We start from the raw sequence: 26,726 nt of genomic DNA on the forward strand, positions 1-26,726 counted from the left end.
TGATTACAGCTTGCATGGGGTGGGTCGGGGGTGGGATGTTACAATCAGAACTGCCTTTTCCTGGTAAAAATGGGCTAACTTGGTGGGTCAGCTGTGCATCTTCGGAGGTGTGCTGATTTTGAAAGGGGCTCAGGGGGATGAGCCAGCTGTGTGTGTGCCAGCTGCCAACCCTTTGCTGCCTCCTCTCCTCGCAGACTACTACGTGGTGGTGACGGTGCCGGCGGGTGCGCGCAGCATCCAGCTGCAGGAGCTGCACGTCTCCCCCAGCTACCTGGCCGTGCGCAGCCTGGCCAGCAGGTACTACCTGACAGGAGACTGGACCATCGACTGGCCCGGGAAGTTCCCCTTTGCCGGGACGGTGTTTGATTACCAGCGCTCCTTCAATCAGCCCGAGAGTCTCTACGCGGCAGGACCCACTAATGAGACGCTGGTCTTTGAAGTAAGCCTGGCTTCTGTTTGTTCCTGCCCTGATGTCCATTACAGGATTGGTGACGACAGCTTCAGCTCCGCACTGGGGCTCTCAGAGAGATTAAAGAATAGTGTTGAGTCATGATAGCATTCAGATTTAATTGTGTGGTCAATCATGCTGGATTGAAAGGCCTTTCACTGCTTTACTGAGGTCTGAGGTTTACTAAACTCTCACAAATTCAGTGAAAAGGAAGGTGCATCAAACACCCTATAGCAGAATTTCTGAGCTGCACAGTGATGATGGAGATTATGAATGCGTCCCATACATGGTATGCAGTAAAATCCAATTGTCACAGTGATCACAAGGCTTGCAGGATGAAGAGAGAGATGAGAATGTTGACCTCATGTTCAGAAGGTTTGATTCACTATTTTATGATATATATTACATTATGACTATACTAAAAGAAATAGAAGGAAAGGTTCTCATAAGACTAGCTAAGCTAAGAATAGAAAAGAATCAATAACAAAGGTCTGTGTTCCAGCAGAGAGTGAGACCCAGCTCTGCCGTGAGTGGTCAGTAAATCCAAACATCCACTGGAGACCAATCATGGATCCACCTGTTGCATTCCACAGCAGCAGATAACCATTGTTTACATTTTGTTGCTGAGGCCACAGCTTCTCAGAAGGGAGAAAAATCCTAAAGAAAGGATTTTTCACAAAAGATGTCTGTGACATCCAATAATGTAAAAATTAAAGGTACCATTATGTCAATGCTCAATGGTTACAGGTTCAAATAATGCTTCTGAAACTGCAGGTGAGTGGAGCCATTTTCACATCCACCTTGGAATGCAGTCAAAATACCACACACAGGTTCCTGTAGAATGAATTTCTGTTGGTTCAGTTATTCTATTATATCTGTTTATCTCACAATCAAATTTATGTCACCTGCTTTGTTTGCCAGATGTCCTGTGCTGAAACTATTGTAATCAGAAAGGAAACTTGGTACTTACATGGTTAGTTCAAGACTTAAAATTTTAAAATTGGCCTTTGCTACTGTTGTTCTGAGAAAAAAACCTCTTTCTGCATTAGGTTGCTTAGCTAGATTTTCTTCTAAAATGCATTGGAATATCTGAGGGGCCATTTCTGGCTGAATCATCCAGGGCTTTACTTCCTGTTAGCTCCATTAGTTTGCCCTTTTCAACTCTAGCAGCTCTTTGGCTTTGTAACTCAGCTGTTGGGTATGTTTTGGTGAATCCTTCCTTCCCTGTGAGAAGGAAAGATCCCTTCCCAGCTGGGATCCAGTTCCTTCCCACACCTTTCAGCAGTTCTCTGGAACATGCAGTGCCGCTGGGGAGCTTGGCAGTGGATGCTGTGCCACCTGGCCATGGCAGCATCCTGCTGTCCTTGTTCTTGTCCTTGTCCCCATCCCATATCCCAGGCTGTGCTGTGCCCCCTGGCCATGGCAGCATCCTGCTCTCCTTGTCCTGATATCCCATATCCCAGTGACTCCTGGCCATGGCAGCATCCTGCTGTCCTTGCCTCCATCCCATATCCCAGTGCCCCCTGGCCATGGCAGCATCCTGCTGTCCTTGCCCCCATCCCATATCCCAGGCTCTGGGATCGCCTCCCTCGCCCAGCTTGAGCCTATTAAACCAAGAAAGAGCAAGCACAGACTGGGACATGAAGTATACTCTTCAAGGGTTACTAAAGCTTTCACAAGTGTCCAGAGGAGTATTTGGAATACTAGAGATCTTTGCTGCTCTTCCTGCTGGCTGAGTGATGGACTGAAACATGTTCTTGGGAACTACTGAAGGCCCTGGAGCATGGGCATGTTAGACCTCTGTAGAGTGAACACAAGTTTTAGAACAGGCAGTTTGACATAGGCTAAGGGTTTGCCTCTCCACAAATTGCCATCACAATTCACAATGCCTTTTGCACCATTTTTCTTCATGGAAGAATTTTCATTTTGGGTGTGTGTGCTCACAGGGATCTTCCTTTAGTCCAATCTGTTTGGTCTCCAAAGCTCCAGTCATGCTTCCCTCCCTGCAAACCATCTGCCTTACACCAAAACCACCACACTTACAAATACTGTGAAATGTTAAGCTGAACTCCCAGGAATCTTATTTGTCATAACCCAAAGTAGATTTCAGCTCTATTACTATTATTATAGAGCTGAAGTATGAATAATAAATCGCCTGCAGGAAGACTTGGCTGCATATCAGGCACATACTTTGCAGAATAAAGATTAAAGAAAAGAAATTAATGCCAAATAACACTTCTATTTTCATCCTTTCAAATTATGCTAAACAGTTTTATTAAGATGTAACATTTAACTGGAGGCTGTTGCTCCTTTCAGAGCTTATTTAAGCTTCCCTTGTATTTTCATTGAAATACCTACACCACTGGTGGCTGGGGATTCTAATGACTGAAAATGTTACATGTTCCCCAATTACACATATCTGTGAACTGGATTTAAGATGGTTTTTTCCCCCTTTAATAATTTAGGCAAAATTCAGCAAGCTCAATTTTGAAAAAAAAGAAAAAACCAGAAATTTCTGTTCAGAGATCTGCATTATTTATAACTTACCAGTAACTCTAAGAAGCAAAAATGACAGAAAACTGAAGAAATATGTTTTGAGAAACAAAATTGCTGAATATCTGCTTGCAGCCATAATAGTGAAACAAATCCTGCTTCAGCTCTAAATACCAGAAACTGAGAGTAGGCTGAAAAAAGGGAATGTTTAAGCATACTACAGTGTAGCTTTGTTTTCATTTTTATCACACCTATAATTTTCAAAGAAGCACATAAAACTGTCCTGCTGCAATTTTTTATTCAACTAAATTAGTTTTATGTAAGATAAGGTTTTCCAGGGTTTGGACCTCAACTTCTTCCTGTAATCTTTAGATTTTTCTTTTAATTAGGCTGTATTCAAAAGATATTTAAAACTTTTTTTTTCTAGATTAGGGCTGTTGTTTTTCTTCCAAAATAATCCAGTGTGAGCCCTAGTAAAATGGTGCACTGCAGGTATTGAGGATGTGGATAAGTTGTATGTATAATACAGGAGCTTTTATTATTCAGGTGGGCTGAAAATGGAAGGTTTTGCAGCTGTATTTATTGCTCTTCACCTATGAATGAATGCCAGATTAACACAGCTTGTGCCCATTTCATTCTGCAGTTAAAATTCTGGTAGAGATTTGTGTGGTGGCTGAAATGGTCCAGGATTTTGCCTTTGTTTCTGCATGCAGAGCAGGCTGCAGGTATCCAGGAGGCTCAGGCTGTGCACGTCCTCTGAGCAACATTCCCAGGAGAGGATGGGACCAGACAGGTCTGGCAAGTCTGTGCTCAAGGCAATCACTTCCTTTGAAATGCAGTCATTCTCCAAAATATTTTCTGGAAAGAGACAACTGAAGCATGTCTTGAGAGCACAGAAGGAGATGCAAATAAGAAAAAAAAAATCTTTACATTTCCCATTGCCTTGCACACCACAAGTTCAGCCTTGCAGTTCTATGAGATATGGTGTATTTATATTTTATTGTACAGTGTGTTCCTATGCATCTGCTTTTCTGCCAGGCTTTTCAATAATTCAGCTGAGCACGTTTCATTTAATCAGACATTGCCGTCCTCAACACTATTCAAAAATGAGTGAGACCACAAAAAGATATAGAGTGCTCTTCTTATTTACCCTAGAATTTCACCAAACCCTCCCCTCCATATCTATACTTCTGTATAATATAGATATGTAATTATGGGAATGAATCATACTAAAAAAGACAAAGAGTAGTGACTCTGTAATTTAACTGGGTTGTGGGAGAAAAAGCACAAACTGTAGTGGCCAGATATTTCCTGAAGAGGAGAACATTGTGAGATGAATGTGGAATTAATATGCATGACTAGAATTTCCTGAGCACAACTGCTGGAAGGGTGAATGCATGATGAGGTTTTGGGATTCATCAGGATCCCTTCTGGATTGTTCAGGAATTGATTTCACAGACAGGGGGAAGGAAAAACCCAGTAAACTGATGTCCTTCAGAATTTGTGTATCAGTGTCCTTCTGAAGTTAACATTACTGATATTTTTGGTGATTATGGGTTTTCAAAAGCCAGTGAAAGCTGAAATGAAAAATATTCATGGATTCAGAAGACAAAAGCTGAAATGGCCCAGTTTAGATTACATGAAACAATGGCCAGTGATCAGAGGGGTAGAAATATGTTAGAAGCTAATCTAGGATGAGGGCTCTGTCACCTGTGGGGCTCACTGGGGACACCCATTTGGGGGAATATTCAGTCACCCTTCACAACTCACTCAAATGCTGAGAAAGATTCTGAAAGGGCACAAGAAAACAAAACTTTATGTGGGCATGAAAAAGGCTGCATGGCCAGAGATTGAGGAACTAATTTAAAAACATGAGAGTTTTGTAATTTTTGTGTTCCATTCTGTCAATAAGCAGATGAAGGAAGAATTGACTGGTTTGAGAAGTGAAATACAATTGGAGAAAGCAAAGTTTTCCAGGATGAGACAGGACGAGAATCCTCCCTGAAGTTTACCTCAAACTTGGTGAAACGTTAAATCAAGAAATTGTGACATCTTTGTGAAATAAAGAGAGTTTATTTTAACATCAATAAGTAACAGATGGAAAGGATGCTTTGTAAAGAGGCAGACATCCACAGGAAGAGAAGGTGAATGGAGCTTCAAGGCAGGAATACATCTAATTAAATCCAGTAAATCACTTCCTCTTTATCAATAGGGGAAAACAGGAGAAGGGAGGCCAGGTGGAATGGCTTTGCTGATGATGTAGCTGCCACTGGGAGAAAGCCAAGTTGCAGTTATAAAGGATTACATTTATTATTAGCTACTAGATGATAAATTTGTACTGATTTCCCCTGAAGAGAAAGTAGGCTAAAATGTACTTATAAGATACAGATGTTGACTCAATACAATGGATAAAAGAGTTCTCCTGTAGTGAGGAGAGATTAGCTGGACAGCATCCCTGAAGGTTGTACATTTAGCATGTGAACAGTGAAAAAATGGAGCATAATAACAATGGAAGATAAATTTGAAACAGCTGAAGTAGAAATGAGATCATATAGGACCCTTTCAAGGATACTTCTTTTCTTTTTTTTTTTTCCTTTTAATGACCTTAGTGGACTTGAAAAACAGTAGTTTGTCATAAGCTTTTCGTTAGGACTGTGTTTAAAGTTATTTTAGAAGTACTGAAGAGATAAAACCCCTTTTGTTTTAAGATTTGGCTTAAGTACCCAGTGGGTAATTCTTCCTTTACTGCTTTCCAAACAGGTGTTCTCCCACTTTCCTTTGAAGCCCTGGTTCTGCCACTGTCAAGGATCCCATCCAATTACTGCCCATCGAGGACAACAGACTAGTTTTAAAACTTGCTTTAAACACTTTTCCACCAGAACCATATGCAGCATGCTTAAATATACCAGAATAAATTCATATAAATCCATGGAATTAACCCTGATTGAACAGAGAAATCAGAATGTGGCTTAGGATATTGGATGTTACAATATTTATTGAGCAGCATGTAGACCCCCAGTGGATGAGAGCTGCAGGTCTCAAGTAGAGCACAGCCAGGCACGTGTCCTCACAGAGATTGCTCTGTCTGCCCTCCCTGCAGGCTGGTACATCCCCTAAAGAAATTATCCAAGGCCTCCAAAGCCTTGGGATAAATGGGAATGAGCCAGGAAGTGTAGATAATGTTTGCAGTGTAGATGCAGCTTGAGGATGCAGATCAAAGACACTGTGGATGCTGCATTCAGAATTTGGGCTCTTGCCCACTTTGTGAATTGGGCACATGCAGATGAAAATAGTCCTTTTTACCTGGATTTTTTTTCCTCTGCGCTCAGCTTCTCCCCGTAAGTAATTTGTAAATGTCTATTAGTCCTCCATAGAGATAAGAGAGATATTTTCAGCATGTTACAAGCCAGGCATTAGTATTCTTTCTGTACATGGAACAAAACATGGTGGAAGGAATAGGAACTTTGCCTGTATCAATTAATCTCTCTTAATTCAGTGTGCTGCAAGTAATTTCACATGCACACCTTACAATAAAAAACTACTGGAAAGCACCAAGTCAATCATAGCAAAGCAATGTTAGTAGACTCTAAAAATCTGACCTGCAAAATAGAGTATTATATTGGAAACTTAGGATGGCCATGAGAGAAAAAAAATCTCAAACAAAGGAGCAGATGCACAGCTAATGTAGAGAATTTATTCAAAATTAGCAGCAAAAGGAAAAGGTTCTTTCCTCAGGAGAGTTCAATTTATCCATTGTTTTAACATTTAGTGCCGCAAGCTAAAGGCTCAGCTCCTTTCCTTCGGAATAGATCCAGCAGATTCCAGCCACAGAGCTGTGGTTTTCCAGCTCAAGAAGCTGTAAATTTTATAACTCTGCGCCCTGCGGTCAGAGCTGCTGAGTGCTGTGTCTGAAGTCAGGTGGTTGGTGTGTTAAAGGTAGACATTAAACAGTTCTGTTGAGGAACTGGAAATGTTTAAGGAGGTTGTTTGCCAGCTGTAAATTTGGGAGCAAATGCCAGTTGGCTGAAAAGATGCTGGAATGAGTCCAGTTAAGTAGACTAGCGCTGGAGGTCTTTCCAAATTTGTAGGTCTGATAACTTGGCTGAATATGCAGACTTCAGTTATTGGGTTGTTAAGAAGGGGCTTTATAATGAATGTTTGAAAATACGATAGAAAACTTTTTATATGCTCGTTACTTTGGCAAAATTGCAACTTTGCAATAGTATTGCATTCCTGATGAAAACTCAGTCAGACATTATACACCATACTATTTTTCAGCTGAGCACCAGGGACGTCAAAGCATATGGTTTTTTGTGCCCTGCAATATTTGTGTCTCCAATACTGCTCCATAGTTTGATTTTGCCCTATTCCTGCATGGCTAGGATGATACAGGAGGTGAGACAGGGATGCTGCTCTGCTTGGTAAACATTCCCTCTCATTGCCTGCTGGGTGGGAAGGGGTTCTGGCTTTGGCTTCTGGCCAGGGAATCGAGAGGAAGTTCCCTTCTCCTGCCTGTTAGGATTGTGGCAACTTCCCAGTGTGCAAGGAGGGGCTGTAGCCCAAGGTATTGGAATGTGTATGGCCCAGCTTGCCTGGTGTGCAGGATTTGCCCCAGGCACCCACCCAGCTGTGAGCTCCCTGCACCATTGCCTGCTCTCTGAAGGGAAGGGCTTGTTCCCACTTGTCCCAGACCATCCCCTTCACTCTGCCAAAGCACCAGCAGAGAATTGCTCTAACAGGAGTAAAACTGCCACTCTTACCTTCTCATCCTCCCCCCTTCCTGCCCTGAACTCTGTGTTCAGAATGCATTCCATCTGTTCCCGGCCTCCAGTGTCACAAAGAACACTTTCAGAAGACAAATGTTCGGTCTAATACTTCAAGATATTTTTATTAGAAAAGTTTTAAACTTTGCTGCTTTTTGGCCACTGGCACAGCACAGTTTTATGACAGTTGTCAGAGTCAAATGAGATGAGGACTGACCCTTACATGAGGTTTTGTGGTATGGACAAAACCTCCTCCTTCTTTGACAAAACTTATTAAAAGGCCAGACAGAATTTCAGCCTCTGCTCTTGAAGGAACACAGAGCACCCACTGAAATGGGAGAAAGTGTTTCTGGCTGCCTAAGATGCCGAGATCTGTGCTAATGCCTTAGACTTGGAGGATGAGTAAATGTAAATTAAAATATTTTGAGGTCTGGTCTGTAAGAAGAAGCAAGGAAGGCATTGTTTTAAATGAAGAATAATGTTAGAGGGCTCAGTTCTTACTACAGTTAACACACTGCATTTTTTTCTGAAGCACATTTCTGAAGCTTTATGCTTCAGATATTTGTCTCAATTTCTCCTTGAGAGGAGTGAGCACATTGTTGCAACCTGTTTTATCTGTAATGCCAGTGGACTTGGAGTTCAATATTCAAACTCTAGAGCAGCTGTTTTAACAGCTGGACTTTTTGCTGTCAGCAGTCTGATAGATTTGTGAAAATAAAAACTTTACTTTGGCAAAATTGCAGCTTTACAATAGTATTTTGTTCCTGATGAAAACTCAAACGTTACACATCCTATAGTATTTTTCAGAGGAGATGTTTCCCTTCATCTGTTAAATCTTATCACATTTACATTAGATAATGATGAATAACCAAGGGAAAAAGAAAACCCCCCAAAAAGTGGCACTGGGAATGGTTTGAGTGGAGTACAGCAGCTGGGGTGCAGGAGCACACCCTGAGGAAGGAGCCTGGAGTGAAAAACAGAGGTTTGGGGAGATGCTCATTAGTGAGCCCCATGTGCTGGGGGCACCGGGCACTGGGGAGGTGTCCTGGGGAGCCACTAAGAGATCCTGAGGTCTGGGGTGCATCTGTGCAGGACACTGAGGGGTTGCACAGCAGCCTCAGTTCTCATGTTTCCTAATTCCAGAGTATTCCATTTTAATCCTGTTCTTGTAAAATAGTTGTGATATATACTTGCATCTGTAACTCATCCCTAAAGCAGATCTGGTAATCCTATTTCTACCAAGAATTTTCATTCAAAAGAGAGGTCAGTGATCACTCTCAGATCTATTTCTTCCATAACCTCACTGTTATTCTAAAGTGCTCATGAATTAAGCTTGGATGGCTGGAAAAATTCACACGAAATACTGGATTTACCTGTGCTTGAAGGAGTTTCTAATATGAATCCTCCCAGGAGAAGGCACATACTCTTCCATTCACTCGGAACTATTTGCCTTTTGCAGCCCTAATTGCTGTTTTCTCAGTTTGGATCATTATTGAGGTTCCCTGGCTGAAATAAAATCTTTGGCTACTAAGAATAGAAATTGTAGCATTCATTTTTTCTTTCTTCTAGAAAAGTAAACACTGTGCAGTCCAGATCCTTCATGTGTTCAACATTATTGAGCTGCAGGTCATGTAAATTTGGTCTGAATTTTCACCGTCATGGGCAATTTCTGTGTTCCAATAGGTACATTTGCAAAATACCTTAAAACCCTTGGCTACACTTCAAAATGTTATTAGATTTCTCAGTCTTAACATAAATGCAAGTTTGTTGCTATTTTATGAAACCAGTCTCTACAGAGATCAGTTCCACTTGTATGGATTACTTAAGTTCTCAGGTCAGATATTATGTAAACTTCACTGATAAGTTATTAATATTTTGAATGACAATTATTAAACATAGACTTGAATTGTACTTGAAATGTTAATGCTTATCAAAAAGCAAATTTAGGAACTGAGGTTAACTGCACCTGCTCTTTATGTTACTGTGACAGGATCCATATTGGTGGAGAATTAAAAGTCATTAGAGCTCTGTAACTGTAAACTCCCACACTGATTCTACTAAGTGTGGATATGAATGCACTTTGCTGCCAAAAGTTTCTAAAATAAATTTTGCTAAGTAGAAATTTCTCCCCAAATTTAGGTATGTGTCAGATGTTCATGCATCTTGCAGTGATTATAATTCAATCTTGAAATTAATACAGTGAATGAAAACTGCAATATAATTCACCACTAAAATAGTACACCCTTGAGAGCTGGGCTCCCTGAGTTAGATGACAGAGATTGTTATTATAGTCAGTAATCACACTTTCTATAAATTTTCCAACACATTATGCTGAAATAATGAATAAAATATTCACTATTGGAAAACAGGATTTTTTCCAACCCTTTTTTGCTCTGTAGACACCCAAGGACAGGTTCTTTCCTGCACTGAAATTTTATCAGCTTCAATCACCATGAGAAAAATTCCAGCTGAGGGTCTTACAAACAAAATTTATCACCAGTCTGCATAGAAAGAGCTTTTTTACAAGAAAGAGACTTGTGTTTTGTACCCTTAGCCCCAAGAACTGAGGCAGCCATCTCCAGCCCCACAGATGCTGCTTTGCTCAAGCTTCTGCCAGCAAAGCATCTGAGTCCTGCTTGGTGGGCAAAGCTTCCTCCTTGCTAGATGTTGCATCTGGGGATAAAATAAAGGGATAAAAGGGAAAGCCTTGTAAACCATGGCTCAGGCCAGCTAAGTAGAAAAGGACTGTGGGAAAGTGACTCAGCTGAACTAGGGGTAGAAAAACAAGTTCTATAACCATTATGTGTTCACATCGTGGTGCATGGTGGCTGGCTGAATTATGTATGTTATGATTTCAAACTGTGTAACTGAGAAAGGCCTGGTTTTTGCAATAAAGCAGCTCTTCTTTGTCTGCCTGGGGACTCTGTGTCACCAGGGACCCTCACCCACAGCCAGAAGGATCAGCCAGGGCTTTGCTCACTGGAGAGAGGAGACGTCTCCCATGCCCAGATGCCAAACCCCTGTGCTGCAGTGCCCCAGGCAGAGTCCAGCCCTGCTCAGGGGGTGATGCTCTGGGGCTGATGTTCCACCTCTGCTGCTCTGACCCAGCCAGGTGCCCCCAGTTGTCAGGAGGGGATTCTGTTTCTGCACCCTCTCTTTCAGACCTGCAGGTGTTTTTCCAGGCAATGATTTGCTGTTTAGGAGTTGCTTTGATGGTCTTTCCTTTGGGTCTCCTGAAAATCCTCTCACAAGCATGCTTTGTGTCTGTATATTTTGGTGGATCTTGTTTAGTTCGTCTTCCTTCAGACTGACAGACTGACAGAATCCTTTCTTTTACCTCCTCCCCACCTTTTTTTTTTTTTTTTTTAAACAACCCCCAAATATCCCTCTACAGATCCTGTTACAAGGCAAAAACCCTGGGATTTCTTGGGAATACACATTTGCCAAAAGCAGCATTGAGAACAAGACATCTGTCAGGAAGCACAGCTACTCCTGGGTGACAGTGCAGTCTGAGTGCTCAGCGACCTGTGGTGGTGGTAGGTGACTTTCCCATTGCCAAACCTCTTCTTTTTCATTATTTTTAAAGCATCTCAAAGCTTTTCAGCTGCCTTTGATTTTGCAAATATATATTGATACATACACAGGTTTACACTGAACACCTGGTCCTTATTCTTTTATCTGATAACTTAGAACAGAGAGGAAATAATTTGGTATGGCTGTAGAGTAAAAAACAGTCATGCCAGTGAGTCAGTCTTTTTTGTTTAGGTCAACTCATATGCATATCATATCTCCCTGTTGAAGTAATGTGGAAATTAATGATGCACTTTGATTTCCTCTTTTCTTGCACAGACTCCTATTTCTTTTTACAAATCCTGCATGTTTTGTCAGTGAAATAAAATCTGGGATGTAATGAAAGCAAAAAGCTGGCATGTGGGAAGTCTGTAATACCAAAGGATACAACTGGGCACTGAAGGAAATGCTCCTGAATTGGCAAAAAAGTTCAGGTGCAATTCAGGAATACCTTGCTGGTGCAGTGTCAGAACTTCACAGCATCTCAGTAAATGGTTTATGGAAGAAAGATCTGCCAGGAGCCCTGCAGCTATAAAATATGACAGCTGTATTTTCTTCCTTCTCTTTAAAAGGCAGCAGCATGGATATAAAAATGATGAAAACAGTCTTGTTTCCAAATTTGATTCACTGTGCCCAATGAACCATGTGTGAGGTGAATGATAGATCTCAGTTAAAAGATAAATCTATAAAATCATTTAAGGCATTTCTGTAATTGTCCTGCTGCTGACACTTGATTGAGTCTAAGGTACAAGTACCTGCAGAACTCTGGAGTCTGTAGAGATTCACTGTAAAAAGAATGTTTACCTATTATTAACTGAATGTTTATTTGTAGTTTTTAAGTGAGTGAGAAGGGCTCTAAGCAAGAATTGCTAGTGTCTGCAGGGAATTACCACTTGAATAATTACTATTTTTGCTGGGAGAACAGTCTCCAAATCTGTTGTTTATAGCTAAAATGTTTTATCTGACTTCAGTAGTATCTGTGCTACAGAGAAGGAAATCAATGCTAAAAACATGTTGCCACATAAACCTATATTTTTTGTTCAAGTCAGTTGATTTGTAGCAAGAATGAGTTTAGACTTGTTTAGTTAAAATTCTTCCCTACTACTTTTTTCTTTGACATTTCAAATACAGGTTTGTTATAGAGTTTTCTTTTCTGACACTTGCACAGGACACATTACAGCAAAAGCAATTTGTTTGGAAGATCACCGTGCGCGAGTCAACGCCTCCTTCTGTGGCCCAAGGACAAAGCCTCTGACTGAAACCAAGCTGTGCAACACAAACCCCTGCCCAGCCTAGTGAGTTCTCTGGGGTTTTGTGCCTGCTGGCCGTGCCATGGAGGGAATCCCCCTTCCACCAGGGGAATTGTTTGCCTGGTGCTCTGGGAACCAGGAATTGTTGAGGATGTTCTGCCCAAATGGGGTTTTGGGTCTGGTGCCTTAAAGCAAAGCTCCTGAGGGCTCTGTCCCTGTGCTGGGGTGACAAGGGCAAATCCAGCTTTCTCAGGGCTCCTTCTGCCACCTTTCCTCATCTTGAATCACTAAGCCCATTTCCTGAGTAAAGTGCTACTCCCTGTGTGGAAGCTCGGCCCCATGACTCACATTCCACGTATTAGATTAGGTTAAAAGAGTCTTGTGCAGTGTAATTAGTGATTATTTTGGACAAAATGTCCCACAGAGTATTGTGAAGCCACAAAAAGGACTATCCGAACCAAATGAGCTGTCAGCAAAGCTTCTGGTGCCCACAAAAATATATATGAAGGCATTGCCTTTGTGAACAATCTTATTTTCTAAAAGAGGTAAGAAAGGCAAGATGCAAAGGGAGACATTGACATATAGATAAGCACTTAGAACCCAGCTGGTCTAAATCAATTTAAAAAGCAAGGGAGTTAACACTGATTTATAGTAGCTGATGTAGGGGTCCTTTGGAGGAAAAAAAAAAGTTCTGTGCTTGTATAATTAAACACAGTATTATGTGGCTTAGGATAAAAATGGATAGATTAAAGGACACTGTGGCCATCTTTCTTCCACTGGTTATTTCACTTTTGGATTCCTGAGTTTACAACCTCAGCATTATTTTAATTTTATATTAAAGATCAGAAGAGCTGTATTATGTTGGATTTGCTATTTCAGCCTCCAAAACAGGAGATTTTCTAAAGGAATATGTTGAAAAAATGAAGAGTGTTTCAGTCTCAGTGGGAAGTAAATACACTTGAAGGTGCATTGAAGCAGAAGAAATGGAGGAAGGGTCCAGACCTGGCATCATCTGCTGGTTTTACTCTGGGGTGATAAAAGCAACAGTAAAAGCAGTTGGCTAAGCCTGCTCCCATAGTTCATAAAATATCCCATTTAATGATGTTTAATAGGAAGCATTCCTCATCCCTCCCAGTCTAGGAGAGCATGGTGGGTCAAAGCAAAAAGATGCATATGTTCTGTAGTGACTTTGGTTTTACTTAAAAATCCATACTTTGCAATATGTTGAACATACTGAAAAATAGTTCAGTAATAGTTTGGAATTTCCTGCAAATTTAAAGAGTACAGCAGAGTACACCAAACCCAAATGCCAAATTACACACTATGACCACAAAAGGATAGAGATAAGGTTTAAATAATGATACCTTGTGACATGAGAGCCCCATATTACTACTTCAGCAGTTTCTTTAGATTGCGTTTAGCCACATGATTTTCTCAATACCAATTTTAAGTAATCTTTGTAGCCAAACACAATGTTTTCATGTGCAACTTATCTTCTGCCAGGACTATTTTTATCCCATGAACATAGAAATGCATTGTCTGTGATGTCTGCAGGACTCTGTCTAAGCTCCTTCTGCTTACCTTTGTTTTGATGTGGCATCATTCTTCCATAAAGCTCCACCCAAATCAGATTCACTTATACTGACCACACACAAAATTTCTATTTCTGATAACCTGAGATCCTGATGTCTTTTGAACATCCTCTGATATATATTTACCATGAAAATGCTGAATTTTCATTTTGACACACAGTGCAATGTTTTCGCACTGAAATCACAGCTATTCTATGATTTAATACTTTAAAACAAAATTAATGAGTACCATAAAATGAGTACAAAAAGAAAACATGTAAAAGCCCCAAGCACCTCTAGGGAAAAAATAGTTCAACTCACTAATTAATATTCTTAAAATCCTTAGGATAGATTAATGCATGGAGGATCTACATGTAGGACCATGCCTTAAATTAACAGGTTGCCATTCAGCTGAGTGAAACTGTGCCAGGATATCTCTGCTGAGGAATCTGCCCCGAAACTCACAGCATGTAATATTTCCCATAAACCCAAAACTGCCAACAGAAAAAAGATATTAAAAATAGGATTAATAAATACCATGGAGGAAACAAAAGAATGCTTAACAGCCAGCAAATAAAGCAAACCCAAATACACCAGGCAGAACAGGCAGGGGAAGGTGGTGACAGATGAGATACAAGTGTGTCACTTTGGGGACATAAAAGAGGCTCCAGACTTGTGAAGGTCAGTGAGGAATAATTGCTGCATAAGTACAAAGGCTGATTAGTCTGAGTGGGCCCAAACTACTGTCCCACACAGAAAAGCACCAGCACTGCACACTGCTGTTGTTGGATTTCAGAGCTGCCAAATCTGGTCATAATTATTTAGTTATTTGAACTAATGAAAGATACTCTTGGATCACAGCCCAGATAATCTTGGAAAATGGAAGTTTACTAGAGGACATTAAAGTAGGTTTACTGCCCTCTGCTATGTGAAGAGGGGAACTTTCTGGGCAGTTATGGTGAATAAACTTTTCAAATGAACACTTTTGGTCACTCCACTAATGGCCATTGTCAGGAACATCAAGGCAAACTAATTAGAAGTTGTAAAATGGATTAAAACTCTTTTCTCAGAAGTTTGTAGTTCAACGGCCCAAATATTTATAAATCAGACAAAAAGAAAACTTCTGACATGTTCTGGAATTACATAATGACTGACTTTTCACATAAATATTTCTTTGTCCTTAAATTAGTGCCTTTTACATTTCTCACTACTTTTGGCAGTTTCTGAAGTTGCTAGATATTGAGAGCTGGGATTTCTTCTATTCCCAAAGACATTTTTCAAAAACAGGCATTTTATAAATTTTTTACAATTAAAATTATCTTTGTTTTCAAGCAGCTGTGAATAGACAGGCAAATGGGACCCTGTGCATCTTTCACACAGGATGAAGAAAGCTTTCTTGTCACTAAAGCTTTATGTAAGCAGCTATTCCAGTGGTCACAGGATTGATGCTGTGAGAAACTGTGGAAGCAGGATTGGCCAAGTGGTCAGATGTGAGACAAGAACCTTTTCCATGACATAAATTACTAAAAATTTGTCAAACTGTTTAAAAATCTTCAGTTTAATTTCAGTGCTGTGTCTTTGAATAAGAGTTCTCAGTGAGTAATCATTTAGTCATTCATAATTTCTTCTGCTTTTTCACTTCTGTTTTCCTATCTGGCTGTGATTATGGTCTTACACTGGAAGCCTTCAAGGACAAAGACACTTGGTTGCATGTTTGCAAAGTGTCCCACAACGCCTGGGGACCCTCAGAGCTTCAAGAATAGAAATAGTGAGCAGCTCCTGGCATTTCAAAACTGAACTTAGCCCAAGGAATTGGCAATAACTCCTCAGACTTTGTGTCACTTGAGGGACATGGCGTGTAAACTGCAGTGTCCCCGTGCCTGAGCACACATTGCCCAACAGCTTGTGCTGGTTAAATTGCCTCTGTTTTATTTAGATTCTGCATCAACTGTCTGCCAGATTTATTAGTCTAAGGATTTGTAAATCATTGAGTTAGAGAATCATAAAGTCACAGCGAGCTTTGGGTCAGAAGGGACCTTAGAGATCATCCAGCGCCACCCCTGCCATGGCAGGGACACCTCCCACTGTCCCAGGCTGCTCCAGCCCCAGTGTCCAGCCTGGCCTTGGGCACTGCCAGGGATCCAGGGGCAGCCCCAGCTGCTCTGGGCACCCTGTGCCTCCCCCACCCTCACAGGGAACAATTCCTTTCCTTATATCCAATCTAAACCTGCCCTCCTTCAGCTTAAAGCCATTCCCCTTTTTCCTTGTGCATTCCCTTGTGAAAAGTGCCTCTCCAGCTCACTTCCAGACTTCCCTCAGGTACTGGAGGGATGCACTTGGGACACCCTGGAGCCTCTGTTTTTCCAGGCTGAACAGCCCCAGCTCTCTCAGCCTTTTCACTTCCTCAGGATATCAGGGACAGGACTGCTGCTTTTAGCAAGCAAGTTCTGTTTGATGAGTACCTGTAGGGCCAGTAGGGTTTGACAGAAATGCCAGCATTTGTCCCCCTGTGTGAGTGGAGTGTATCTCAGCACAAACACAGTCGTACATACTCAACTAAATTCTATCTTATCTAATTCTAACTTATCTAATTCTATCTTCTAAGTACTCCACCTGCCTCAATAGCAGCATCTCTTTCAGTCCCTGTGGAACACAGGATTCCAGGTCAGATTCATAGGCAAGCTGGTTCTAGTGGGTAAAAGCTATAAATAAACAATACTTGTTTTTCTAGTTGAGTGACTTGTATTTCATCCCTAGCAGAAAGTTCCATGCTTTGAAAATAGATCATGTAACTGCAGCTTTTTGATTGCTTGAACAGATACCAGTACACCAGGAGATAGGCTGAGCAGGGTCCCTGGATAATTCACATTTGATAGGTGGCTTTTTTTATTAATTTTCTACAGCTAATTGCACTCCTGTGTTTCTAACACACGTTTCCTCCTTTAAGCTGGTCAGCAGGTGAGTGGAGCACATGCAGCAAGTCTTGTGGAGGGGGACAGCAAAGTCGCCTCATTCAGTGTGTGCAGAAAAGGGCTTTCCAAAGAGAGGAGGTGGTGGCCCATTCCCTGTGTCCTGTCAGCACCCCAGCACAGGTGCAAGTGTGCAGTGCTCAGGACTGCCCACCCGAATGGAGCCCTGGCCCGTGGTCTCAGGTAATTCCAAGAAAAACTTACATTTTTGTCTGCTGGCACAATGAAAACACTGCAAAAAATTCTCTCCCTAAACAACAGAGCAAATTTTGTGGAGATCAGTGCTTTGCATGTGTTTTTTTTACTTGAAGATAATATGTAAACCATGTTTGCATAAACATGTAAACTAAATGTGCATTGTAACCAGCCTTCAGAGGAGCTGGCACATGAGGGCTTGCCAGAAGTGGGCACGTGGTGCTCTTTTAGGTACATACAAACAGAGGGAAAATTCTTTCTGGATTCATAATTTAAGGCTCTATGACCAACAACCCTCTATGAGATTCCTTCCCAAGCAGTATTGACTTCTCTTAGAGATGGCAGGCAGTCAGGGAATGAAGAAATATTTGGGGTTAGAGTTGCATATTAATGCACATGTGTCTATGGATTGAGGATTGATAAATTTGTGACTTATACATTGACTTCTGTGCTTCTGCCTTTGTTAGAGTAACTCTCCTGCAAGCAGAGCTGCTGCAGCTATTGCCATGAGGGCAAATTCCTTTGTGCACACCCCACTTTACACACCTGACAGCGAAACACCTGAGCTAAAAACACACAAAACTCAGCTCTGCTCCATCTTTCACTGCTGTTGATGCTGTTCATGTAAGGGTAAATGAAATATCCTTTAAACAAATCACACATCTGGGTTTTAAGAGAGAGCTGACAGTACCCTAATAAAAGGATCTACATTGATTTTACTTTTTTGTCTTCATTTAGTGAGATTCAAGTAATACATTTTTCAGCTAATTGAAATCCACTAAATTGAATTTGGTGGATTTCAATTAGCTGAAAAATGTATTACTTATGTGTTTTGTTCTTGGTGCTGTCACTCTTTATGTGTTCAAGAACATCTTGACCTCAGCACCCCCAGCTGAGCACAAAGTGCCCTGTAATGTTCTATAACAGATGAGTAACTATTCAGTAGTCCAGCACAGCTCTCAAAAAAGGACTTTTTCTTTCAGTGTGTCTGAAGAAAACCTGAGTGTAGCAGAAGATTATATAACCAGGTCTTCAAATACATTCACACTTACAAACTTTCTAAGGCAAATAAATAAATAAATAAATAAATAAATAAATAAGACCATTACAAAAAAATCTGTTTTCCTCCTCTTCAAGAGGTGTAAAATTCAAATTGTGATTTTCAAATAAGGCCATAAAAATTAGGTTCACCAGTCCTGCTGAATATAGTGAACAAGCGTATTGCACAAGTTAGTAAAGGTTTTAATATTCATCTGAAAACTGTAATATTACAGAGTTAAATGTGGTAAGAAGAAAAAAAAAATGTAAAATCATAGAATCATAGAATGGTTTGGGCTGGAAGGGGCCTTAAAGCCCATCCAGTGCCACCCCTACCATGGGCAGGGACACCTCCCACTGTCCCAGGCTGCTCCAGCCTGGCCTTGGGCACTGCCAGGGATGCAGGGGCAGCCCCAGCTGCTCTGGGCACCTGTGCCAGGGCCTGCCCACTCTCAGAGGAGGAATTTCTTCCTAACATCTAATCCAAACCCAGGCTCTCTGCAGAAATCAGCGTAGTTTTAAATGAAAAGGTCATTTTGTTTGGGGAAGGATTAAACCCACAGATTTTCAGCATGCAGATATTTGTTACACCCTCAGCACAACGGTGCTTTCATGAAATCTTTTAAAGACATTTGTAATTTGATACACTGAGTGGTTCTGCCTTGGAACATGCCCCATAATTATTAGTAGAAAGGACAGCTAGAAGAGGATGCAAGAAGGTAGGAAGCTGGCAGCATTATTTCAGGGCTCTTTGCTTCATTTCCTCACAAATGGCTCATTCAGGCATTTTGTTGTATGAAAGGCAGTGCAAACCACAGCATGTCTGTTCCATGAACCACGGCTCAGCAATGCATATTTATCCTGGTGACTCGTCCTACGCTGCAGTTGGCAACTAAAGTATCTCCTTAAGCATTGTCTGTATCAGATTCTGTCTCCTTTGTGGAGTTATGTATCAATTCCCTGGGCAGTTTCCTCTGCCTTGGTCTCATCCCTCCAGGCCAAGGTGAGGACAAAATGACAAATAGCCAAGAGCATCTTGCCATGGAAGATTCTGTGGAGGGAGCTTAGGACCAGCTTTCAACTATGCTGAGCAGGGAAAAAGCATTTTGCTCACAAAAGCATTTTGCTCAAAAGTCCAACTTACCTCATCTATGGAAAAGAGATTACTTGTCTGTTCTACATGGGGGCTGAGAGAGTTCACAGCTTACATTTAAGAAAGCACTTAGGACAATGTTTTAGAAGTGACACACAGATGTTGCTGTTACTTATTTACCAATAGAATTTCAGGTTTACTTATATCACGATGGCAGCTGTACAGCACATTAGCCATGTTTTCTGTGCTCTGCTGGAAAATGCAAATGATGCCAGTTTTCATTTTCTCCAGCTCAAAGAAGTGTTTCTTTCTATCACAGTGCTCCAAGACTTGTGGGAGAGGTATTAAGAAACGGGATGTCTACTGCAAGAGTCCTGGTTCTCCCAAGGTGAAAATCTTGCCTGAAAGCATGTGCAGCACAGAGCCTAAGCCTGAGTCCCAGCAGACCTGTGTGCTTGGCCGCTGTCCCAAAAACGACCGGCTCCAGTGGGTGATTTCTTCCTGGAGTGAGGTAAAGTGCTGCGGTTTCATGGCTCACTGCCTGCCCTGGCTGCTCTTGGCAATGCTGGCTCAGGGACACACAAACCATGGGGAGGAAAGACAGCTGAGCTGGGGTTTGAAAATCAGGTATTCTAGGTGAGGAGCTGTAAACCCCAGATGCAGATGGAGGGACCCCAATGTCGTTGTTAATCACTGTCTGGGGTTCATGTTTCAGTTTACCCTTTACAGAGCATGGGCTTTGTGGGATTAGTTCTGTGATGCTTTTACAATGCACAGTTTGGGGTGTCTGACCCATCGCAAGTTCCCCTTTATCTGCCTGTGTTTGTGAGGCTGTAGAAGCTGTGCTTTGCCTCTGCAGTGCTCAGCCTCCTGCGGGCCCGGCCTGCGGCAGCGAGAACTCAAATGTGGCGAGAAGAGCATCCACGGGAAATTGGTCACCTTCCCCCAGAGGAGATGCAGGAACATCAAGAAACCAAACACCAGCCTGGAGGAAGCTTGTAACAAGGGAGCCTGTCCATCACAGCCGTTGTATAACATGGTGTCTGGCTGGTATTCCTCGCCCTGGCAGCAGGTAGGAATGGGCAGTCAGAGGTGGCATGGCACAGAGGAGCTGCCTCCAGTGCTCACAGGATGGCCCCAGGTGCCTCCTGCACGGGGCCATCCCCTGAGGAGGACCACCCCACTCAGCCCCTGAGATGGGATGCAGCTGGTCCACATCCATCATGTGCTTTACGCAGCTCAGTGCTTTGTCCTGAAACTGAAGAATGTCACTTAAAAATGTTATTCATGCTTGAGAGGCACTACATTCCACACCCATTTTCCAACACTTTCTTCTCAGTCTTCTTCAAACTGCACTGTGCTTGAACTACTGCATATCTCAATGCACAGTGTATTTGAGCATCTGCACAGATTGCCTGGAATTCCCTAAATACTATGATTAATTGTGGGATCAGTCTGCATTTGTTTCTACATTCTTGCAAACAAGCTTCTGTATTTCTGGAACTTATCTACTTTATGAGTCATATATCAATGAGACATGCACCCATTTAATAATATTTACATGAAACAATGTATGCCTGACAATTGCAATCAGATGAAAATGATCACATTTATCTTAAAGACAACTTTTCATGAAACACATACAAGTAAAAGGCTTATTAATTTTAAAATACTTCATAGCTCTTCCTGCAAACCTGTAGTGGTTTTCCCCAGAAACTGCCATAATTATGGTTCTGATGGGATTTTTATCTGTGTTCAGGCAGCAGGGTTGGGCCCAGAGGCTTAGAGATCAAAAGAAATCCATGCAAACAATCAGGAACAGGTTTCTAAAATGTTCAGTTTCTGTCTTGATGTCTAAGTAAGGAACCAGATTTTCAGCTGAGTCCTTAAATAACCACAAGACACACACGCCTTTGAAAAGTTGGTCCTGATGGGGCTTGGTGGACAGCAGCACACCTGATCCTGACCTCTCTTGCTTTGAAAGTCTCATATGAGGCCCTTGAAGGCTCTCCCTTTGGCTTTCAGGGCTCTCAGAGTCTCTGCAACGCAGCCAAGGTTTTGTTTTCCCTCTGCCCAGTGCACGGTGACCTGCGGCGGGGGAGTGCAGACGCGGAGCGTGCAGTGCCTGCGCCAGGGCAGGCCGGCTGCTGGCTGCCTGCCCCAGCAGAAACCAGCTGTCCTGAGAGCCTGCAACACCAACTTCTGCCCAGTCCCCGTGAAAAGAGGTAAAACTCAGCTCAAGATGCTGCAGCAGGCTTGTTGCTTAGAGTTCTATATCCAGCAAACATCACCTTTTCGCTACACCACTGATCTGGCCTGTTCCTTCATAGCTGTTTTGTTCCTAGACTTCCACATTTACAGCTAATTAACAGCTGATGATATTAACAGCTTCTCTTCTTCACCAAGTGAGCCCTCTTAAAGCAGACTTGGGAGTACAACTGGTACTGGATATTTTTTAAAAAAGCATATGTTAAAAGAAGTATGTGCAAAAGTCATGCTGTTTGGTTCTGAACTGCACCTTTATTACTCTCTTGTCGAAAAACACAAGCAGTCTATACTGGTACTGCTTTTGATGAATAATAGCAACTTTGGAATTAAACAATAAGAATTTGCCATATATTTTTAGTCTTCCAGACTCCATCCAGCTCCTGGGACTCCAAAATTGCTTTACCTAGAATGTCCTTCTTACTGCTTCTGTCCAGTGCATGACATGCAGCCAGGGAACATGAAATTAGGGTCTCTCTGCACTTTCATGTCCACTCTCTCTCTCCACCTCTTCAGTGTGAGAAGGGAGGGGGGAGCAAGGGGTTTTGTGCCACATGGAATGAGGGAAGGGGAATTCTCTCAGCACCACCACAGACAAAGAGTGATGCATTACCCCGTTCCAGAGATTTGCTTACAGGGTGATTACTGTTTGTGACTCTTTCCTAACTGCATGAAAAAATGCTCATGGAGGTCCATGTTTGTCCCACATAATCTGGTTATGCTAAAGCACTTTAAACTGTGACTTTCAAAATCCTGCACATTAATTGACCTTTTTAAAACTGGGAGCTGAAAGCAAGCTCTATAAAATCTAGGCTGGACTGTGTGAGGAAGGTGGTAATGGAGCTGGGAGCAGAGGTCAAGCTCTGGCCCTGCATTTTGTAAACTGACATTAGCCAACCACTCCCACGTCTGCCCAATTCCTGGCATTCCCTGTGCACAAAACCCCTGTGAAACCCAGTGAGATCCTAACAGACCTTTCTGCTGCATCAGCCTGAGACATGCAGGCTATCACACTCATCTATCAGGGGACCTGAATCCAAACAAGGATATGGAGATGAAATGGTCCTAAAAGGGATAAGTAAATAGTTCTGCTGTTTTTATCAGTAAATGTTCCTAACACTTCAAATTAACATTCCTAAAAGGTTCTGCTGTACTTCAGAGTTTCTGTATAGCTTCCTTTTCTGTTAGGATATAGCAAGGACTTTTCTTTCACCTCTGTTTTCCCCTGCTATATTTCATGTCTGAAGTACTGTCTGTTATTAATTTTGGCCTTGGCCTGCTTCTCTCTCTCCTCACATCTGCAGGAGCCCTTTCCCCTTTATTATACCTGGGTCATCAGGCTCTAGAGATCAATTATCTCCTTGCTGCTCTCTAACTTTCTGTCTAAAGCAGCAAAAAGAGAGGAAACCAGCTGGGCTGGAATCACATAGAAGCAAATCAGTCTCTATTATCAGCCATGCTGCTCCAGCTCAGTGATCACAGGCAAAAAATTAATGTTTCAGGGAGAGTTTGCACACTTTCCTAGACAAACTGGGTCATTTCCATCCCTCTCTAGATGCAGTTATGGTCACAGTAACTCGAAGTAAATCCAGCTGCTTCAAATAAATGAAAATCTAAACAACTTATAAATACTTGGGTAAATAGAAATAAGGACCTGACTGCCTGATCCCCACCCACTGAATTTTGTGGGACTCTTTGTGTTCCTTCCAACAGTCCTTGGATCAGGTCCCAATTTCAGCCATACCTCTGCAATATTAGCATTGCCCTCTGATCTTCAAAGGGGACATAAAGATTTATTAACATGGCTTCCTTAGTGCTTATACTTTTTTTTAAACAGTAATTTCTAATTTTTTTTTAATTCACCCTTTCGTGGCAGGAGAGCTCCTTCCTCTCTTCATCAGAACAGCTTTCCTTCCTTGGTGTGGTGTGTGCTTTTCATCTCTTGTCTGCTTTGGGCCCTCCCAAATTCTGTCTGGTGGCAGCAGGTGAAGGAATGGGGAGTCTGGTGCTGAACTCCCAGCTGGGTCTCTCCTGACACTCCATGCAGAACAGAAAGGCAGTGCAGTGGAGTGGGAAGGCTGTAGTTCAGTCCTGACCTCCCCAGGTCCTGTTCAAGAACAGTATTTTCTTTCCCCACCATTAGAGTTTAAAGGCTAGCTAATGTTTTTAAAACCTGAGGAAAACTGGCATTTTAAAAGAATTATTATTAGTAAATTATTTTCTTTTTCACTCAAATAAATTTTAGAGTGATAAAGGCATAAAAAATCACCTTTGTCATCATATAAAAGTGAATTTTAAAAGAGCAGTGGTGATTAAACTAAAGAAGTTGCTATAGAGAGATGGAGATGCCTCCTGGTCCATGGAACATGCAGAAGTTGTCTGTGCTCTGTGAGGGAGCATTTATCTACTGTGACCCAGTAACTGATCTAAGAATGCAGACAGTGGTGGCTAGATTTTTGTCCAGTCTCCTTGTAAATTCCTTTTATTGACCATGTAAACAGTAGTTCTGAGAGCTGAACAAAATCTTTACCCATGCTTGCAGGAGATTTCAGTTTAGCTATAAATTTTGCTAAACCCCATTGAGTCTTACTGCTCTCAGACATGGTGAATTTGTTTATAAATCACCCATATGAATCATCACTCTCCTCTTTTAAAGAAACATAAAGCATCCACTGCAAAACGAGAGAGAAGCAGCTACGATGTATTTTTAAAGCCATGGAGCTGTGTGTATAAATGATATCTATACATAAATCAAAGACTAACAGGATTTTAATTGAAAAATATAATTTGGCTGTATTTGTAATGAAAAGCTGGACTTTTGAGAACTAACCATGGTTAACAAGTCTCTTCTCCCATTGCAGTTAATTAGGATTTTGCCAACATGGCATAGTCAAGACCCCAAAAGCTAAATCATGACACCTAACTGAAGTGTCTGAGCAAAGAGATTTCTGAGGTTCCCTGCAGAGTAAAAGGGAGAGAAAGAAGTGTCTCCAGAAAGTGCAAGAATACAAGCACAGAGTAGAGCACTTTGTGCAGGGGCCAGGCATTCCGAGTTCCGTGAGGTCTGTGTGCAGGTGAACTCCACGTGATGATGATGATGATGGTAGCCAGAAACTGGTACCAAATATGGAGTAGGCTCATTTGTATGAGTACCTGGGTTTAGAGCAACTGTAATCAGAGATGTAAACACAGATGGCTTTTTTTATCTTCTAATGTGGAACTTCCTCCTGTCTTCCTGAGCTACAAAGTGTGATCCAAATTTTTTAATTCCTTCAGCTTTTGACCCCCCTATAATATTAGTTCTATCTTGATCAAGTTAACAAATCTTTTGGCAAAATTTAATGGCTCTTAAAATCAAACAAGAAACTAGTATTTTTGAGATGAAAGCTCATTCATGTTTCTTCTTGTTTGAATCAAGCTACCCATCATGTTTTTAATATTACCAAAGGCATACAAGGGTGTGGGACTATTGCCTGACTTGCAGACTTGCTAAAAGACAGCCTTACCACATTGCTTGTGTTTCTCTCCTTCAGATGATCCTTCTTGTGTGGATTTCTTCACTTGGTGTCATCTGGTGCCCCAGCATGGTGTCTGTAACCACAAATTTTATGGCAAGCAATGTTGTAAATCATGTACGAAGAAGAACTGATAGCAGCGTGTTATCTGAACCCTTCAGTGACAGGATTCTCTTCTTCAATTTATGTTGGATTTATCTCTGCTTTGAGGCAAGACATGGTGCCACATCAACCACTGATGGGAGAGACATTTTTTCTAAGGGAATGTCTGAGGTACAGTAATTGTTGGATTTATGTTGAAAAAGGAATGTTTCTTTCTTATTTTTTCTTAATTTGCTGACCTCACTAAAGCACAGGGTACTATGGATCACTTGAACACTGAGACTCAAGGGGAAGTTCTTTCTTTAAAAGTGTCATTTTGCACTGTCACATGTTACGAGGAAGAAATTAAGGCAAGAGAGCCCTTTCTGGCTGATTTACCAGAATGCAAAGCAGGAGAGCTTGGCAGCTGGAGCAGGAAGCAGCGTGGCAGCAGGACAGAGCACACCATCAGAAGCATGTCCTTTTGTCCTTTGCTATTTTTTGTGAGTGTTGTCCCAGGGTGAGGAAGCTGTTTGCTGCCCTGGAGGGACATCCATGGCTGAGGGCGGGAGAAGGCAGAGTCACACGTGTGGCCACCAGAAGTAAATAGTGCACTAAAAAAATATTATGGTGCTTCTCTACCAGACTTGCTGCTGGAAAAGCAAGTTGTGCATCATGCTAATGTTTTTTATAATTTTTGAAGAATTCATTTTCTGCTTTGTGTAGAAACTCAGAGGTGGTTAACTAGTAACTTGAAATGTATTCCTAGAAATATGCAGCAGTAGAATATTTGGACTTTTAATATTGCTGTGTTACAAGTAAAATAGAATTGCATATTTCAACTAACTCAAGGAACTCAGATTGATTGAGCTCAATGGTTATGTTTTCAACTTTCTAAGCTCATTAGATATGTAATTTTTAAATTTAAACTTGATATTTTAAAGTAGTTTTGTTTCAGAAGCTAGATTGTTTGAATGCCAAGATACTGAAGAATGTCTTCCTTCTAATCTCAAATCTCTCTGCAAATTTTGATTCATCCATTACCCAAAGCAAATAACAAGAATACTGCAGTCCATTAATTCATGCTGAACTTCTCTAAAAAGTTATTTATTCACGTTACACAAAAAAAAAAGCATGAAAAGATAAGTGGATTATTCACTCTTACCAAATAAAAGTCGATTCTATTTTTATACACCCTCCTAATACTTGTATTTAGTTCAGAATCTACCAGCCAACTAAAGAATTGTAAAAATGCTGATATTTGTGGCTGTTCAGTATCGAGATGTTTGATGGCACCATGTATCAAACGGTGCCATTCAGAACATTTCTGCCTTGAAAAACCCCAACCTACTTGCCAAACCCATTCCGAGACAGAGCTGTGTCCTACTGTAATTTTCTGGGGAGTGCCTATGAGGGACATATTTATCTAATTCCACCCAATCCCACAACTTTTTTTGATGAATGTAGTTCAGTTT

General features: G+C 41.5%; 1 protein-coding gene across 5 annotated transcripts in view; it reads left to right on the forward strand.

The window, feature by feature from the left end:
- Positions 1–26,085, forward strand: part of ADAMTS18 (ADAM metallopeptidase with thrombospondin type 1 motif 18) — a 77,010-nt gene extending 50,925 nt beyond the window's left edge. For 4 of the 5 annotated variants that reach the window (XM_064723382.1, XM_064723384.1, XM_064723385.1 and 1 more), the window contains exons 16-23: positions 195–439; positions 11,099–11,240; positions 12,443–12,569; positions 17,043–17,247; positions 19,710–19,901; positions 20,250–20,462; positions 21,468–21,615; positions 25,189–25,391. In XM_064723382.1, the coding sequence (XP_064579452.1) occupies positions 195–439; positions 11,099–11,240; positions 12,443–12,569; positions 17,043–17,247; positions 19,710–19,901; positions 20,250–20,462; positions 21,468–21,615; positions 25,189–25,304 (1,388 nt within the window). In that variant the 3' untranslated portion in view covers positions 25,305–25,391. Of the gene's footprint in view, positions 1–194; positions 440–11,098; positions 11,241–12,442; positions 12,570–17,042; positions 17,248–19,709; positions 19,902–20,249; positions 20,463–21,467; positions 21,616–25,188 lie in introns of all 5 variants that reach the window. The other variant, XM_064723383.1, reaches the window with a different exon arrangement.
- The last annotated feature ends 641 nt before the right edge of the window (positions 26,086–26,726 follow it).

The sequence above is a fragment of the Zonotrichia leucophrys genome, chromosome 11 (genome assembly GCF_028769735.1).
Source record: "Zonotrichia leucophrys gambelii isolate GWCS_2022_RI chromosome 11, RI_Zleu_2.0, whole genome shotgun sequence".
NCBI lineage: Eukaryota > Metazoa > Chordata > Aves > Passeriformes > Passerellidae > Zonotrichia > Zonotrichia leucophrys.